Source organism: Cynocephalus volans, chromosome 12 (genome assembly GCF_027409185.1).
Source record: "Cynocephalus volans isolate mCynVol1 chromosome 12, mCynVol1.pri, whole genome shotgun sequence".
In the NCBI taxonomy this organism is placed as follows: Eukaryota; Metazoa; Chordata; class Mammalia; order Dermoptera; family Cynocephalidae; genus Cynocephalus; species Cynocephalus volans.
Genome location: NC_084471.1, coordinates 93600445 through 93615251, shown reverse-complemented (window position 1 = coordinate 93615251; position 14807 = coordinate 93600445). Strand labels below are relative to the sequence as shown.

The 14807-nt window shown below is 38.8% G+C and overlaps 1 protein-coding gene across 1 annotated transcript; it reads left to right on the top strand.

Annotated features, from left to right (window-relative positions):
* Positions 1–7646: 7646 nt before the first annotated feature.
* On the top strand, positions 7647–7898 carry LOC134361034 (small ribosomal subunit protein eS27-like). Its single transcript, XM_063075935.1, has one exon. It carries the CDS (start codon positions 7647–7649, stop codon positions 7896–7898), a length of 252 nt encoding a protein of 83 aa, XP_062932005.1.
* The last annotated feature ends 6909 nt before the right edge of the window (positions 7899–14807 follow it).

The window sequence follows — 14807 nt, the reverse complement described above, 5'->3', positions numbered from 1 at the left end:
AAAGGCAAGGAACCTCTGTAAAATACTAAGAACTAATAGCACAGAAAAAATTTAGGAAAAAACATAGAGTAAAAGCAAGGCTTGCTCCTCACCAAAGCCCTCCACTGTCACAAGACTCCTGAGCATTGGGGAGGTGGAAGAAACAGAGGGAGGAATGAGTGGACCCAGGAGAGAGGGACCCAGCACTCTTCCTAGATCAAGCTCCCTTGAGATAGCAAACCCCCCAGATAAGTTTGCGGGATCTTAGAGCAAAAGGGACTTGAACCCCATTTTATGAGTAAGTCCCTAGGAATTGGCAAGAGAGAGTTTTAACAACCTCCACAGAGCTTTACAAATGCCAGCATGACATGGGAACAGCAGTATGGTTCCCAAGAGCCCTAGAAAGGTGTGGAAGTAGCTGAGAGCCCTGTCAGCCCTGAAGGCCTCGTTTAGACAGGAATGAAGAACGCATCCACGACAATGTATGATGTCTCAGTCAGCGTGGGCTGCCGTCACAAAATACCATAGGCTGGGTGGCTTAAACAATGGGAATTTATTTCTCACAGTTCTGGAGGCTGGAAGTCCAAGATCAAGGTGTCAGTAGGGTCAGTGTCTGATGAGAGCCTTCTTCTAGGATTGTGGATGGCTGCCTTCTCACTGTCTTCACATGGTGAAGAGGAGAGAGAGCTCTGGTTGCTCTTTCTCCTCTTAGGAGGACACGAATCCCATCAGGAGGGCCCCACCTTCATGGCCTCATCTAAACCTAATTACCTCCCAAAGACCCCACCTCCAAACACCATCACATTGAGAGTTAGAGCTTCAACATATGAATTTTGGGGGAACACAGACATCTAGTCCATAACACACATGAACAATCAGGGCAATGGGTGTCTCAGAGATGCATGTGTGATCTTCCTCAGTCTTGAAGGTCCAGAGTTAAGTAAACCCTCCAGGTCTTAAAAACAACCCAGAGAAAGGGGAGTAGAAGATATGGGGAAACTAAGCACAATTAAGCTTCCACCATGCTGGAGAAATAGGTGTTCAAATAGAAATTAAATTGAGTTATTAAAAAATACATTCTTTGATCTCTGGACTAAGATTTAAACTAGGGTATATGTATATTAAATGCAGATGATTTCACCAGTACTAGGGCGGGTGCACAATCTTTTAAGAGGTTCTGCTTTTCTTCTTTAAAAAAAATGTCCTGTCCAAGGGGTATCAAAAATGAAAATGTTTTTGATACCCTTGACAAAAACAGATTGTGGCTCAAACAAAAATCCACTCAAAATTCATCATGCCCACTGTGACACATTTTATAAATATTAGAGCGAGAAGGAAACACTAAGAATATTTGTCCAGTTTTCAAACTTTTTTAAGTTCAGAAACTACTTCCCAAATAGAATATTTTGAATAGAATTTTATTGGAAACTCCAAGGTATAAAATAGATAAAAGTGGCATTATATTAGCAAAATTTTATTCTTAATTCAAATTTATAATATGCATTTATTATAAAACAACCCTGATAACAATAGCAATGTTTTATGAATGCAAAGAAATTGAAAACTGGAGGTTATTGGTGTTAGCTGTAGTCTTAAATCAGACATGATGCCCAATTTATCTTTGCATTTCATAGTCTCTATTTCTGTTGTCTGATTTACAAAATAAATAGTTGGAAGTGGTAGTAATTTTTTTTTAACTTTTATTTTGTCGATATACATTGTGGTTGATTATTGTTGCCCCATCACCAAAACCTCCCTCCCTCCTCCCTCCCCCCCTCCTCCCCAACAATGTCCTTTCTGTTTGCTTGTCGTATCAACTTCAAGTAATTGTGGTTGTTATATCTTCTTCCCCCCCGCCCCCGGTTTTTTTGTGTGTGTGTGTGTGTGTGTGTGTGTGTGTGTGTGTGTGTGTGTGTGTGTGAATTTATATATTAATTTTTATCTCCCACCAATAAGTGAGAATATGTGGTATTTCTCTTTCTGTGCCTGACTCGTTTCACTTAATATAATTCTCTCAAGGTCCATCCATGTTGTTGCAAATGGCAGTATTTCATTCGTTTTTATAGTTGAGTAGTATTCCATGGAAGTGGTAGTAGTTTTATAACAGCTTACCTTGTTATCTCAAATTATCCTTCAGTGTTCTAATAATATTTTACAATATAACAAACTACCCTAAAACTTAGTGGCTTAAAATCACACTTTCTAAAAGTCAGGAATTCATGCAAAATTTGGCTGGTTGATTCTTCTGCATGTGCCTTTAACAGAAGTCATTCCTCAATGGTGCTCAACTGACAGGTGACCTGACCTGGAGTGACCAAAGTGACTTCATTCACATACATAATGCTTTGTTGGGCACAGCTAGAAAGTGGGCTCAGCTGAGCCCTTCCCCCTCTCCATGCAGACTCAGGGCCTCTCCGTGTGGTCACTCCAGTAGGCAGTAAAACTTGCATGACACCTCAGGTTTCCAAGAGTGAGCATTGCAAGAGCCTTGGGCGGGAGCTGCAATCTTCTTATGACCTTGGGCGGGAGCTGCAATCTTCTTATAACCTAGCTTCAGAAGTTCAGAACATCCTTTCTAACATACTGCATTGATCAAACAAGTCACTAAGGCCTGGCCAGGTTCAAGGAGAAGGAGGAATAGACTACCAGTCAGTGGGAGAATGACACGTACATACACGGAGTGGAACATATTGATGGTGACCCTCCTAAAGACAAGCTACCACATTCAAGGAAAGCCATCAGGCAGTTAAAAGAAAAGTGGTATTTTAATATTTAATACGTAATATCCATAAACATCTCTCAATTTATAAGAAGTGTTCAGTGTGGAGAGAATCAACAAACAGATTCTTCAGGCTGTCATTGTTTGGTGGAAAAATAGTTTTCAAATGTATATTGTCTTAGTCTGTTTTTGTGTTGCTATAACAAAAATACCTGAGACTGGGTAATTTATAAAAAACAGAGTTTTATTTGGCTTACGATTCTGGGACAGCAGCATCTGGCACGGGCCTCAGGCTGCTTCTACTCATGGTGGAAAGTGGCAGGCAGCACAACACATGGCGAGAGATAGAGAGAGAGAGAGAGGAGGTGCCAGGGTCTCTTAAACAACCAGCTCTTGCAAAAACTAATAGAGCTAGATCTCACTCAGTTCCCCCTCCCCTAGAGAGAGCATTAATCCATTCATGAGGGATCCACCCCCATGACTCAATCAGTTTCCAACACTGCCACATTGGGGATTAAATTTCCACATGAGCTTTGGAGGGGACAACACATCCAAACTCTGTCATATATTGTTAAATTACAACCTGTTCAGTCTTTTTTAAAATCCCACATACTTCAGGAACTAATTTGTCAGATATTTTTTCAAATTTTCAAAATAATCAGATTTAAGTTATCTTGTATATTGAGTCTAAACTTTGTTTTCATTTCTTTACTGACACTTTCATCTGTAGCTATAATTCTTGGGGACCTTGAATTGCCAAACAAATGTGAGCTTATTCAGATTCTAGAACTTACTACCCATATCATTATAAATAATCCTGAAAAACCTGCAACTGAAAGTTGAAGCTTTAAAAAAATTGAGATTTATATGGCATTATCTAATGCTGTACGCAAAGATGCTAGAATTTTCCTAATAGCTAGTGCTTGTCTCATACATCATATGAGGACTAATTAAGTACATCTGACAACTTTTCTATGATCCATCAATCCTTTGGTGTTTTCCCCCCATTGCTCTTACACATTGAAGATATGCCTACATTAGCAATATTCGAAAACTGATTTTAACTCTTAATGTTTCTTTCTGGTTACTATGAATGATGTGTTTGGCAGAGTATTTGATGTCCATATGTACATGCCAGGACATACCATAAATTAAGCAAAACTGAGAGATCCACAGTATTTACAGCATCATCGAGAGTTGTACAGAATTCATATAATCTCAGCTTTCTAATTAGATACACTCTTAAATCCTCTTTAGAATGTATTATCAGACAATGTTACTGATCTGCTCCCACATTTTTTACTATGTTGTAATAGTTATCTATGACTGTGTAACAATCCACCCCAAAGGTCAGTGGCTTTGAAAGACAAATTTATTTTTTACACTTCAGTGGATTAACTGGGCTGCTCTTCTGCTAGTCTTGCCTGGGTTCACTCCTGTGGTTTCATTGATCAGGTGGCTTGCCTGGGCCCAGAGGTTCTAAGATGGACTCTCTCACATGTCTTGGACCTTGGTGCTGGCTGTTAGCCAAGCCAATCTTTCCATCTAGTTTCTCATCATCCAGTAGCTAGTTTCTTTACGTGGTGGCCAGAGCATTCTGAGAAGGAAAAGCAGGAGCTCTAAGGCTCTGGAGGTTTAGCTTCTGCACAATATAACTTCAGTAACATTCTATTAGTCAAATCATGTCACAAGGCAAGACCAGATTCTAGAAGTGGGAAAATAGACTCCACCTCTTGATGGGAGGAGCTGTAAAGTATTGATGAAAGAATCTGAAATCTTCATTTTTATATTCACCAAAATTTATTTCAAAATGGTGCTATAACTTGTCATAAAATATAGAAATATCTTGCAAAACAATCACGTTGAAGATTTGAGCATTCTTATTACCACAGAAGCAAATCCTAGTGGTTAAATAATATTAAAAACAGCAACAAAAACAACAACATAGTGCTTTTAAGTTTTCATTTTTTTTTTAATCAACACTTTAATCTCTACCTGTAATTCAATGGGACCCTGCTTTGCCAAGTAAACATGAACATGTATCATAGCAACTTTGAAGATAATTTTCTGCATATTGCTTTTATTTTGCATACTGCTGTTAGTTTGGTAGATAAAATTTGAAGATGCATTTAGTACTCTATAGTATGACTCGTTTTATTCTGAGCCTGATCAATACAGCCTATCTATCCTAAAATGTGAGCCTGATCAATATTATAATTTCCTTCTTCACATTTGCTTTTTAAATGTCCTGTTTTTAACCAGCAATCCATTTCTAGTTGTAGAGATAATTATTCCACCTCATCTAAAAAAAAAAAAAAAGAATACATGAATATAAAAGTTAAGCATGAAGCACCCAAAACATATAAACACTTTATTTTATTACAAAGATCAGATAAGCATCCAAAGTGAAAAGTAAGCATTTAAACATGCTGGCATATGCATCCTCGGGAGATAAAGAAATGACACCACTGATGATTACTTGGTGAACAGAAGCAGGCCGGTCAGATGCGTGTGAGTCTTGCTTGCCATTTCTTTTATGGAAAACTGTGTATTCACTTGTATAGTCTCCTGTGAGTGGACCTGGGACTGAATTTGCAGGAAATTTGCAGTATTTTCAAGAAGAATTATATTCTTCTTAGACAGTGACACATTTATAAGGCAGGCCTAGGGAGCTTTATTCCCGGGTTTACATAAAAAAAGAGATTGACATGACAGTTTATGAGAGATCTCAAAAATGTTAAAATTTGGAATTTAACACCCTTAGTTTGTACCAATTGAATGTTTTAATTGTCAAAAAAACCTTTGAAATTGAAATTTCAATCAAATGTTCCTCAAATGCCTGTAGCAGTTTGGAAACCACTAATTTGATGGAACCTATTTTATAAATCAACAACATAGCCAAAAGAGGTTAAGAATCTTTTCCAAGGATTAAGGAGTCAGGGCTAAAATCCAGATCCTGAGATTCCTAGTTTATCATCTGACTACACTTGGCTGTTCTTTAGCTCTTTCTGATTTTTACCTAACATTGGTTCTTCTGTCCCTTGACCACAAATATCTAAAGAAGTTTGGAAAGAGAAGAGGAAAAATTTTGCTAAGATCTAATAGTAATACCATAGTTCATAACTCCCAGGACTAAAAATAACATTGAAAAACCACTCTCTTCCTATCAAGTTTGTGCATATGTTTGTAATCTCATATAGTAACACATAATATCACAAAGAATACACTGCCTGTTGACATTAATATTCCCTCCAGGCCAATATGGATTAAATCCTCCTCTTAGTGTCCTTAGCCACTATAAATTGTTAAATTACATAAATCAGGGTGAAGAGCTCCTGCTGACGCAAATTTTATTTTATTCTGATTTTAGGGCTAAAACTCTCACCAAACTATTTACTGATTTAATTTCTCAGGTACAATATTGTAGATGTAATCAAGACCCAGTCTTCCCAATTTTTAAAAAGGACAATCTTCTACTCCTTCAAAACCATAGAACTTTCCTGGGCATACCTTCAAAACTTTACTCCAAAGACTGAAGAAGAGACAATATCTAGCAATGAGGAGGTTTCAGGAATCTAGGTACTACAAATTGTTATAATATTTCTAGAGGGCAATTTGGCAATGAGTATAAAAAGGTCTTCTTAAAATTGTCCAGTTATTTTGAGTGAGCAATTTAGCTTAAAGAAATATTCTCCTTGTGTATATGAATTTTCCTACAAATAGGTTAACCATAGCATGTTTTTTAATATCATCAAATTAGCAACCACCTAAATCTCCAAAAGCACAAAATTGATTAAATAAACTGTGTTATGTCCACATATGAATCAGTAGAGCATAGTGGCTGAGGTCTTCATAATTGCAGTGACAGGAATCTGAGTCCAAGACACATACTACTTGTGTGACAATGAGAAAGTTATTTCAATGTTCTAAGCCTCAGCTTTCCCTTGTTAAAAAACTTGCAGAGTTATATAGTGAAGATTAAATAAGTATTTTACAAAGCTCTAGTACACAGCAAGTGCTCAGTTGATCTTAGCAACTAGTAGTATTGTTGATTTTATTGAATTGTTTGGGAGCCATTAAAAATCATTTTGTAGAAGAACACTTAATCATATGGAGACTAAGGGTTACAAAACAGCATATATATTATGATGCCAAATTTGTGCATGCATTTGTTCTTACAAAAAAAAAAAAAAAAAACCTAGAAGATAATCATCAAAATGCAAAAAATGACAACCTCTAAATGTTCAAATTCTTGGTGCTTTTAATTTTTGTCTTTTATCTGTAGTCCAAACTTTCCAGAATAATCAGTGGTTTTTTGGTTTTTTGGTTTTTTTAAAAAAAAGATGACTGGTAAGGAGATCTTAACCCTTGACTTGGTGTTGTCAGCACCATGCTCTCCCAAGTGAGCTAACAGGCCATCCCTATATAGGGATCCGAACCTGTGGCCTTGGTGTTATCAGCACCACACACTCCCAAGTGAGCCACAGGCTGGCCCTAATCAGAGTTTTTTAATATGCAGAAAAGGAGATGCTATTTTTAAAAACACCTTTGTTTCAGCTTGCTCTTTAACTGCACACTGGTTTTCTCAATTCCATTTTTTGTTTGTTTTTGGTGGCTGGACTGTACAGGAATCGAACCATGAACATTGATGTTATCAGCACCACATTCTAACCAACTGCGCTAACAAGCCAGCCTTTCAGTTCCATTTTCATGGGAGTAGGAAGCAGAGCTCAGGCAGAGTGAGTGTCCTGTTGAGTGGGACTACTCTACCACCCCTGGAGAGATCTTCCCACCTGAGCATAAAACAAGCTGCAGCTCTTTTGTACTTTTCATTCCCTTTTGACTCTAGAGACAGACAATTAATTTTGATACTTACCATCAAAAACTCACAGCTTTATAGAAATAGCATTTGCAGCTTTTCCAGTGGTGAAGACCTCCCCAGGAGAACATGCCTCTCACAAAGGATGTCCTTCATCCCCCTCCAGAAGAGAAAAAGAGGAAACATAAGAAGCTCCTGGTGCAGAGCCCCACCTCCTACTTCACGGATGTGAAATGCCGAGGATGTTATAAAACCACCACGGTCTTCAGCCATGGACAAACTGTAGTTCTGTGTTTTGGCTGCTCCACTATCCTCTGCCAGCCTCCAGGAGGAAAAGCAAGGCTTACAGAAGGATGTTCCTTCACGAGAAAGCAGCACTAAGAGTACCCTGAATCAAGATGAATGGAAAGCCATCCCAATAAACACATTGTGGATTAAAAAAAGAAAGAAAAGAAAAAAGAAATAGCATTTGCAGAGCAATTTACAAAGCACTTTCTGTATACACCCCTGTTTAATTCTTACAGCAACACTTAAGGGGTAGAATAGTATTATTATATGATGATCAATTCATAATTAAGACACAAAAGGCATAAGTGATTTATTCAACTAATGGTAATCCCAGATCTCCTATTTTAAGTTTGCTATTCCTTTCACTAAACTACAACTAAATGTATTAGTTAGGTTTACATGATTGTTATGTGTGTATCAGTCTCTGGCCTGTTTTGAACCTCCTGAAAGGGCCACCTCTATCTAGTTCACTTATTAGAACATATAAACTTTGTTTCTACATTTACTGCTATAAGTTGTTGAGAGCATTGTCTACTATATCAAAGGCCATATGAGCGTCTTTTTTTTTCAAAGTTTAGTTTTGGAGAAAGTTTTCCTCAAGGAAACTCTATGTTCCCTCCTGCCTTATGATAAGAATTATGCAATTGATCATATTTCCCTGTTAACTTGGCTTCCCAAGAAACTCAAAACCAGTTTGAATCCAATGTATGGCTAGTGATAATAGATATCCACTAAATATTTGGCAAATGAATGAAAGAATGAAAAACTGAATGAATGAGTAAATTGATTATGTTGGCCCTACTGATTTGCATTATTTTCTTCAGTCCTCTATTTCTGTTTATATTTCATCATTATTTTATTATATGTATTCTTACTCTAATCAGCCTCAGATCCTTTGCAGAATGAGCCAGGAAATAAATAAATCAATAAACAAATATCTACTGCATATCCTGAGTACTAAGGTCTTTACTCAAGACTTCCAATGCCAGATCTAACACTTCTTAGAAGGAGAGCAGTCCCTGGGGGAACCTAGACATTCACTCATACTACTCCCCTGAACAATAAATCAGGATATTACTTAATGGAAGAAAGAGGTGATCCTGTGGAAGTTCACACACACACATGAGGTTACTTCAAAAAGTTCATGAAAAAATAGAATTAAAAGATAATACGAATCTTTCCATGAAATTTTGAAGTACCCTGATATTTTAAAGGCCCATTTACTCCAGCTCTCTGTCTCACAAAGCAAAAGAATGGATTTGCCCTATGACCCTTCACAACCATATGCCTCAGGCTGCCCTCTGTCTGTCTTTCTACCTTTGCTTTCGTACATATATACATTTTGACCAGATTCCACCTGTGTAAAAATTGTTATAAGAGGGGCAGGAGTGAAAGTAAGGAATTACTTATCTAGGCCCCAGATCCTCCAGGTTCTCAACCAATCATCCCTTCACAATCACCTTCACTATATGTATATCAAGGCTCTACTGTATCAGTCTCTGTGCAACATGGCTTTGTGACATGACCCCATCCACAAGGAGCTCACAGTCTTTGGTGTTTATAATAGCAATGTGGAAAATGCAAAGGGAGATATTTTCATCCAGTACTTAAAAGACATAGAGACAAGGTATTTGGAGGAGGAGACAGGAAGACTTCTTGGAGGAAGAGACAGCTGAGTTAATTTTGAAGGATGCATAGAAGTTAGCTAGGTTGGGGTGAGGAGCAGGGCATGCGTAAAGGCACAAGTGGGAAACATTATTCTGTGTGCAGTGGGTACACACTGGTACAGCTGCACAGATTTCTAAAATATGGAAACTGCTAGTAGCCATTTCTCAAGCCCTTGAGTCTTCCTTGGATATTCTGGTTGCTCAAGCCTCAAAGATCCCCAGGCAAGGATTTAAGCCCCCAGGGGGAAGGAAGCAGGAGATGACATATTTGGACTTGTGTTTTAGTTAGATAACTGGCCACTCTGTGGAGGGCTGATTCAAGAAGATAAAACTAGAAACAGGGAGAGGGATTGGAAGGCTTTCCAGAAGTTCAGATCAGAGAGGAAGGAGGTCTGACTTAAGTCAGTCATAGTAGACATGAAGAGGTGGGGACAAATCCAAGAAAAGTTTAGAAATTAAAATCAATAGGATTGGTGAATAATCAGACAGATAGAGCAAGAAAGAAAGAGTAGTCCAAGACAATTCCCAAGACTTTATCATGGGTGACTGGAAGACTGTTGGTGTCACCCACTGAGAAAAACCATCAGTGAGGATATGGAGTTTAGTTTTAGACAGGTTGAGTTGCAGGTGCCTGTGAGACCTTCGGGTAAAGATGACCATCCGGATATAAAGCTCTGAAGCTTGGAGAAACCATGCGCAGGTAAAAGAGCAAAAATTGGTGCTGATATAACCACCCAGGGAGGGAAAGAGATAGTGACAGTGAGACCAGTGGGTTTGGTGGGGCCACCAACATTTACAGGGTGGAGAGGAAGGCAGGAGCCCATGATGGAAATGGAGACTGGTAAAGGAGTAAGAGGGAAACTGAGAGGTAAAGAGTTTCAAGAAGAAAGGCTTTATCATCAGTATGAAATGCAGCAGAAGACTGAGTAAGATAAAGACAGAAGAATATTGTGGGTTTTGGCAGTTCAGGTCAGTAGTGACAAAGAAAATAGCTCCATTTTCACTGTGATGAGAGAAGCCAGGTTGAAACGGACTGAAGGAGAATAAGAATTGAAAATCTGAGCAGCAAATGGAGATGACTTTTTGGAGAAGCTTATACGAGAAATGGTGGCATAGAATGGGTGGCAGGGAGATGGTGGGTTGCTTGACTGACCTGGGACTTTGATGTCAGCATTTTCTTATAGGCAAGATAATCTATTTTTCAAGAAGTGCTAATTGGCTCAGTTGCTTCCTCCTCGTCCTTAATGATGCTTTTTGTGAGCTTTTCAAATTGCTTTCAGCACGTCGTTGAATTGCTCTACTCACTGTCCTGTCCTCTCTGTTAAGTTGATTGTCATCTACCTCCTTTCATGTGCTTAACCCAAAGAGTTGATGCCTGATCACTATGGCCCAGATTGTTAAGGAGTGGTTACATTCCAGGGCCTTGCTTTGTAGATGAAGTGTTCTGATTAGTGAAGTGATGCTAATGGCATGTCTGGGTAGTTATTTTGATAATGGTAGTAGAACATCAAGATTTATTTTATTTTATTTCATTTTATTTATTTATTTAGGCAGCTGGCCTATACAGTGATCGAACCCTAGACCTTGATGTTATCAGCACCATGTTCTTACCAACTGAGCTAACTGGCCAGTCCCCATCTTTATTTTAAAGAAGATTCAAGGGCCCTACAGACTTTCAGATCAATAAAAAGTTGTAAATTGTATACTGATGCTGTGTTGTTTACGAATTCCTTTTTTTTTTAAATGTAAGGGTAGTTCTTTGGAGTTTCAAGTGATATAGATATGAGAAGACTCTTCTGAAGTATGACCCACTTAATTCAGAAGTGCAAAGAGAAATAGGACAATATTCCCTGAAAATTTTAGAGCAGAAATTACTTCATAGGATTTGTCTTGTAAATCATTCATTTAGTTAATTTAAACACTCATTCAAACATTTATTGAATGCCTAATGATTGCCATAGGAACGAATGCACAACGTTATATGGGAGCAAAGAGGAACTAGCTACCAAACTTTGCCTGGGAACGTCAAAGAAGGCATTGGAGATAGTGCTGGAATTCAAGTGTGAATGAGAGTTTACCAGGTAGACCACTTAGTGGAGGGCATTCTTTAAAGAGGAAGCAGTTTTGTGCAGTATGAATTGGAATGGGTAAACCAAAAGTGCAGGAGGCAGAAAGACATCAGAAAGCTACTGTAGTTAGTAGTTTGGGTCAGCCATGACTGCCATATTTTGTGACAGGTACTGTGCCAGGAACTAGGAGATTTTAAGGAAAAAAAGACATGTAAATATTTTTGTAAGACAGCGGGTAAAAGAAAAAACAGGAACAGGTAGATATGGTGAGAGAAACAACTTCTCCTTTGATGCGTGTTGCTATTGATTGAATTGTGTCCCCTCCAAAATTCACACATTGAAGTCCTAATACCCAGTATCTTAGCATGTGATAAGATGCTAAGTGACCTTATTTGGAATAAGGGTCATCGAAGATAAGGTCATACAGGTGTAGGGTGTGCCCCTAATCTAACATGATTGGGGTCCTTATAGAAAGGGGAAATTTGAGGATAAACACACACACGCAATGAAAAGGCCATGTGGAGATGAAGGCAAAGATCAGGGTGATGTTTCTACAAGCCAGGGAACACCAAAGATACCAGAAAACCACCAGAAGCTGGGGGAGAGGCACACAACAATCCTTCCTCACAGTCTTCAGACAGAACTAACCCTGTTAACACTTTGATCTTCAACTTCTAACCTCGGAACTGTGAGATGATAAATTTCTTTTGTCTAAGCCACCCAGTTTGTAGTCATCTGTTATGGCAGCCCTAGCAAACATGTGCCTTCACAACAATGTCATAAGTGGCTGTGTTTTGTCGAGTCAGCCCAATTCCATAAAGTGTGGAGGAGCACAACGTCCATGAAGGGAACTCTAGGCAGAATAAACTACTAAGTATCCTAAAATTTAACAAATATGGGGCTTGCCGGTTACCTCAGTTGGTTAGAACATGGTGTTGTAACACCAAGGTCAAGAGTTTGGATCCCCATATAGGCCAGCCACCAAAAAAAAAAAAAAATTTAAGCAACATAACCTTGTGAAAACCAGACAGTTTCTATCTTAGAGAGTTAACAGGTGGAAGACCAATAGAAACCCATTTTTTCTTTTTTCTTTTTTTGGCAGCTGGCTGGTACAGGGATCCAAACCCTTGATCTTGGTGTTAAACGGTTGTGCTCTAATCAACTGAGCTAACCAGCCAGCCCTTCATTTTTCTAATATCCATTTCAAATTTCTATTTTTCCATTCCCTAGAGCCATTCACAAAAACTTCAATTGTAATGACTCATTTGTCTCCTTTCTACTATTCTTCTAATTTTGAGCCATTTATTTTTCATCTATAGATTCAGCTCCACCCCAACCTCTGAAATTAAAAGTATTCCTAGTCAGAGAATATTCAATAAGTTCTATTCCAGTGGGTAATCATCTAATCTGCTTGGACAATGACCAAGCATTGTTCCAGCAAATAAGCTCTCCTTTTGTTCTTTATAACCAAACCCTTAGTTTTGGGGCTTGCCCCCAAACACTAGGTCACATTGAGCCTCCGTGATGGCCATTAAATCTCCCTTACTGAGTCACTGCTTCATGGCGTTCCTGGTGGCTCATTCAGTAGCTGACAGCTCCCCTGACTCTTTGCCAACTTGGTGGATCTGCCCAGTTTCTGGATTCTCGCCTTCTCCGCTCGGACCTGTCTAGCCACTAACTAGACTCTGGTTCTGACCTAGTTTCTCTCTCTCTCTCTTTTTTTTTTTTTTTCCTACTAAACAGAGAAGATTTTTTTTTCCAGTTTTAAAAATAAAACTTACTCCTGATCATTATTCATAGCTGTCAGTATAAGTAAGTTGTGCTGTGATAACAACCCAAAACCTCAGCAGCTTAAAACAATCAAGTTTTGGGGGGCGGGGTTTTGCTTATGCTATATGCCAGTTAAGAGTCAGCTTTGGGTGTCTGCTCTTCTCTCCTCTGCTCTCTGCACTCTTTACTCTGGGACTCAGGCTGACAAGTAGCCACCCTCTGAGATATCACTAAGAGTCGTGTCAAGGGAGAAAGAGCTCTAAGGAGTCTGCTCCAGCCTGGAAGTAACTCACATCTTTTCCATTCGAAACTCATTGGCTAGGAATTTCAGTATTTGATACACAAGGAAGGAGAGACTACATGCTCGATAATGATTATTTAGCTTGCTTGTTATCTAGGTCCCTTTTTTCTTCTAAATAAAGACTTTTTTTTTTGAGTTGGATTACATTTAATTAACTAAATTAATTATTTAATTTATTTTTATTAGCATATTCATTGTTACAAACCATACTTATTCTTTATGCCCCTTACCCAGTCTCTCCCCTTTCCCTTCTCCCTTCCCCCTTCCCTCCTCCTCTAATAACCATACATTTGTTCTCTCCATCTGACAGACTAACTGCTCCTCTGTTGGTTTGGTGCGTAGATGATCTGTCCAGTACTGAGACAGGTGTGATCAAGTCCTCCCCTATTATCATAAATCAGATGCTTCCTTTACTACTCTGCAGTGTGCTTTGTGGAGAGAGAGGACCTCTTCTTCTTTTTTTTTTTTTTTGTCTCCACTGGTGCCTCTCCTTGTGTTAATGAAGTTGACAGTCTGGTGTGCCATCTGCATGGTGGCTGTGGCTGCTGACTAGCTGCTTTTGCAGCAGCCGTGGCAATTACAGTGGCTATGGAGGGCTACCCATGTGAAAATGGTGTTTTTGGTGTGCTCTTTACCTGGTTATGGCTGGGTTCGGCTTCCCCTGACTCCATACCTCAGGACCCCAGTGGGGCCTCGGGCAGTGGCGGCAGCTTGCTTAGTTGCAGCTAGGTTAAAAATAAAGACTTTTTTTTTTTTTAAAGGGATCTTAACCCTTGACTCGGTGTTGTTAGCACCACGCTCTACCAAGTGAGCTAACCAGCCATCCCTATATAGGGATCCGAACCCTTGGCCTTGGTGTTATCAGCACGACACTCTCCCAAGTGAGTCATAAGCCAGCCCTAAAATAAAGAGTTCTTAGTAAAAATACATACTGTGCGCATGGTGCTAGACCTGGGAGATATTCTGAGAATAAATATTTTATAATCAAATAAAAGTTACTGGGAAATATGTTTACTTCCTGGATATTTATTTAATATATATTAGCTTATTATAACCTCTGCTCAACCCATAATTTCCCTAACTTATTTAACCATGACATTATATTTTTTTAAGTAAAAATTATTATCAACCTGAGGAACACACTTGAGTAGACATTGCATTATCTCTTTTAATTTTATTACAACCCTACAGAGTA

What these genes read in the sequence shown, in the direction of transcription:
- LOC134361034 (XM_063075935.1), top strand. Translation starts at nt 7,647, where the DNA reads ATGCCTCTCACAAAGGATGTCCTTCATCCCCCTCCAGAAGAGAAAAAG.